General features: G+C 44.3%; 1 protein-coding gene across 2 annotated transcripts in view; it reads right to left on the bottom strand.

Moving 5' to 3' along the window:
* The window catches only part of LOC108757238, a 42,434-nt gene that overhangs the window by 24,567 nt on the left and 14,349 nt on the right, over nucleotides 1-3,518 (bottom strand). For both annotated transcript variants that reach the window (XM_018501693.1, XM_018501694.1), the window contains 2 exons: nucleotides 2,711-2,950; nucleotides 1,054-1,326 (listed from right to left, as the gene is read on the bottom strand). In XM_018501693.1, the coding sequence (XP_018357195.1) occupies nucleotides 1,054-1,326; nucleotides 2,711-2,950 (513 nt within the window). The remainder of the gene's footprint in view (nucleotides 1-1,053; nucleotides 1,327-2,710; nucleotides 2,951-3,518) is intronic.

Consider the following 3,518-nt stretch of genomic DNA (forward strand, 5'->3'; position numbering starts at 1 on the left):
TGCTAGAAATACGACCGCTACTTTTTATCAGGATCATCCAGCCTGGCGTCTGGCGTGTACAGACTTCTCACTCTACGTGCGTACCCGATTCGTTTTACAGAAGCCGTTCTTCTTTCGCGGCCTTCTACGCCTTAGTCCACTTAACACATTCGGATACGCGGCTCTTCTCTAATCTACGCGGCGTAAAGTGGTAGTAACAACGCTCTCTTATCTCTCATTAAAGCTAAAGATGTAGTTTAACTCCTGCAGTTGCGAGATTCCATAAAGGATGAACAATTTGCGAGACGTACTCTTGCTCGGACGTGCTTATCGAAGTCCATTAAGCGTTAATGAAAATCCCCGTCTGTCCCGTGGTAATGTGCAACGACAATAATTAATTACAGCGAGACCCCGCCCATTATCTGTTCGCGTCGAAAAATAATGCCTACGGTACTCGCCTCCGAGAGTAGAGTTAATACGTCTACGCATGAATCGCGCAGCGCTCATGAAAACCGGGTCAATGACTCGTAATAGTCGTGTTTCGCGACAGCAGAATGGCGAACAATAGCTCGATTCTTGGAACAACTACGTAAACCGCTTCCTGTTTTTTTTGCAATTATTTGAAAAATTGCTGAGGATGCAAGATAAAAAGAATGTGTGTGTATATATATATATATTTTTTTGTATGTGTTTTGTGTGTTGTTTTATAAACAACATTGCGAAGAAGACTCATTCGTACGTTTCAGATATAAATTTATATCTGAATTGTTTTTTTTTTTTACGCCGCTATCGTTGCGTCATTGAGTCGCTCTTATCTTCCGCAGATTATTCTACATTCTACTGTGGGAGGACAAATATAACTTCTGTCAGTCGCGTGATTCATTCCTCGGCACGATTCTTAATATTTCCATAACGACAACACGAACTTCTTCGAGCTGCTCGCTATGCGGTCACGACGGAGTCACGGGGGGGTGGGGAGATCGTTTCAACTCGCAAATAATGGGGCCTCGAATCGAAATCACGTAATCGAGAACTCGCGGACTCGTCGCTCCGTACTTCGATGAATTCACGTACCTCGAAATACGATCCTTCGCTGATGGATTGATTCTCGGAAAGGGCGTCGCTGTCGGACTGGTCGATCCTCTCATTTGAGACCGGACGATCGCGGTACTCGGATCTCGGGCGTCCAGCGGCGCGCTTGGCGCGTTCGATGCGCGCCGAGCGTGCGGACTGTCCTCCGCTTGACGATTCCGCTTCGGGGCCGCGCGATCGTCCGCGGCTGAGTCGGGGCTGTTTCGTGACTGGTTCCTCGTCGCTGTCGCTACTGCAGCCGCAAGGCACGGCGTTCTGAAATACGAGAATCGGATCTGTTTTTTTTTTTTTTACTCGGATACACAATCACGGCAGCGATTACGTAGCTCCGTACGAACTTTGTGTCATTGTTCGCGATATCTCTGCACCTTGTTATCGTCTTCCGAAATGTGTTGTGCGCTTCTGCGAACGAAGACCGACACTTATCTTGTTTTAATAAGTTATCGCTTACTATCAGCACTGACTGTGTCGTATGACGCAGTGGGAATCGATGAGAGAGAGAGAGAGAGAGAGAGAGAGAAAGAGTTGCGGCTATGAACGAACGCAAACCAAAGGTTACTCTGTCCAAAGACCGGATTTCGAACCTTCCACGGGAATACCTGAGGCGGGTCGTGTAAAAGAAAACCGCTCGACAACGTTTTACAAGTTTAAACAGGCAAAGGGCAAGGGTAGGGATAAGGGTAGAGTCGCAATGGCAGGCAAGTTTACAGAACACAAGGGAACGTATATAATTATTTTATCTATTAATATTCTAATAGTTGATGTCGCTCGCTCAATATTGAAGTGTAAAGAAAATTTATTTTACGATATACAAATAACTTTTTTACACCAGACAAGTTTTCCATTTATCTCAAGTTTAATAAACTCTTATAAATTCGTTTCAATCGAACTAATTTCATCTTAAATTGATATATTTTCATTTCACCAGCACTTTTTCTATACTTGGCTCGCGTTGATGCGATAAGTCATTAAATTTAATGGAAAGAAAGTTATCTCATTTCGTTAAAGAGGAGTGCCTACGTCTGCGGTAAAAGATTTGAAATGTCGTTTTGCTTAGATGTGTTTTCTTTCTCTATGAGCACGAATAAAACAAAATGGCCGCGACCACTCAATATACACTATTCTTAATGGTCGTCAATTGTGAAGCATCTCCGTCAATTGCAACCGCTAACAGATTATCGCTCGGCTCCACCCTTTATTTCCTGACATCGCCCATTCGCTCGTCCTCATCGATCGATATTGCCCGACGCGTTTTCCCACAAGTTTAACTACCACGATCGGCACAGCGGGAGGAAATGAAATACCTGCGGAGTTTAATACCAAGCGGCGGAACGAGCACACAGCGTTCCATATTTTATATATACATTTTGTTTACACACACACACACACATTTGGTTTTAATCACCTCTACGCGCTTTTCTCGCTTATAATATTGCACTTTGCAACTCTCTATTAAAAAGAAAAAAAGAAAAAAAAAATCGACAAAGTATAAAGAGTCAATTATCCCTGGGAAAATTTAATACCTTCGTCCGGAGAGTGTAAAGTGTGCCGTTTAATCGCGTCGACTCTTTACATCTCGAGTAAGATACAGAGATATTCCTCCGTGAAAGGTAAGAGAGACGAATAATAGAACCGTTACCTTATTTCTTATATGAGATACGAGGATCTCAATGTGACACTGCCACTCCAAGGCACGTAAAAACAGAAGATGCCAACGTCGCTCCAATGATCTTACTATACGCAAAGGCTGCGAGGACTGTTGCTTCTTCTCTTGCTGCTGTTCCTGTTCTTGCTGCTGCTGCTGCGTGAAAACTTTGTCTCCCAATTTGACAATCGAACTGACGATACGCCCGTGCGCCTCTATATCTCGTTGGAGTACCTGCGTGCAGAAATTCAGTAATTTATCGTACGTCCATTATAATCTTTCAACTGAAAAGAAAGAAACATTCACAGAGAGAGAAATCGATGCCTGGGGATTTTCATAAATCATAATATCTCGTCTAAATTGCACATCTACAGCAGTTCTATATTAGAAAACATAAAGCATCCAGATGCGCGAAACGGGTAGTTATATCCAACGACATCGCGTTGATGATTGATAACGCGTGGACCAGCGGAAAGTAAGCGCGGCTTAGGAACGTGTACCATCGCGCAAAAACACGCGCACGCCAACCAGAAACGTAAAGGTTAAACGCGCACGTACGAAAGAAACGTTGAACATTCTTTATTACTTCCGCGAAGTGAGCCGAGCTGTCGAGCCGGCGGATAAGTCCAGGTCGCGCGTTTCTCCCTCTCCCCGCTTCGCGTTAACACTCGGGCTATCCTAGCGCTTCGAAATCCCCTCGGTAGAGACAAAGGCGAGGTGTTGGAATATCCTCCAATCCATCTCCGACCGTGGCCCATATTAGCCCACTTTCTCTGATAGATTGCATATGATTATGTGCGAT

Source organism: Trachymyrmex septentrionalis, unplaced genomic scaffold, assembly GCF_001594115.1.
Source record: "Trachymyrmex septentrionalis isolate Tsep2-gDNA-1 unplaced genomic scaffold, Tsep1.0 scaffold134, whole genome shotgun sequence".
In the NCBI taxonomy this organism is placed as follows: domain Eukaryota; kingdom Metazoa; phylum Arthropoda; class Insecta; order Hymenoptera; family Formicidae; genus Trachymyrmex; species Trachymyrmex septentrionalis.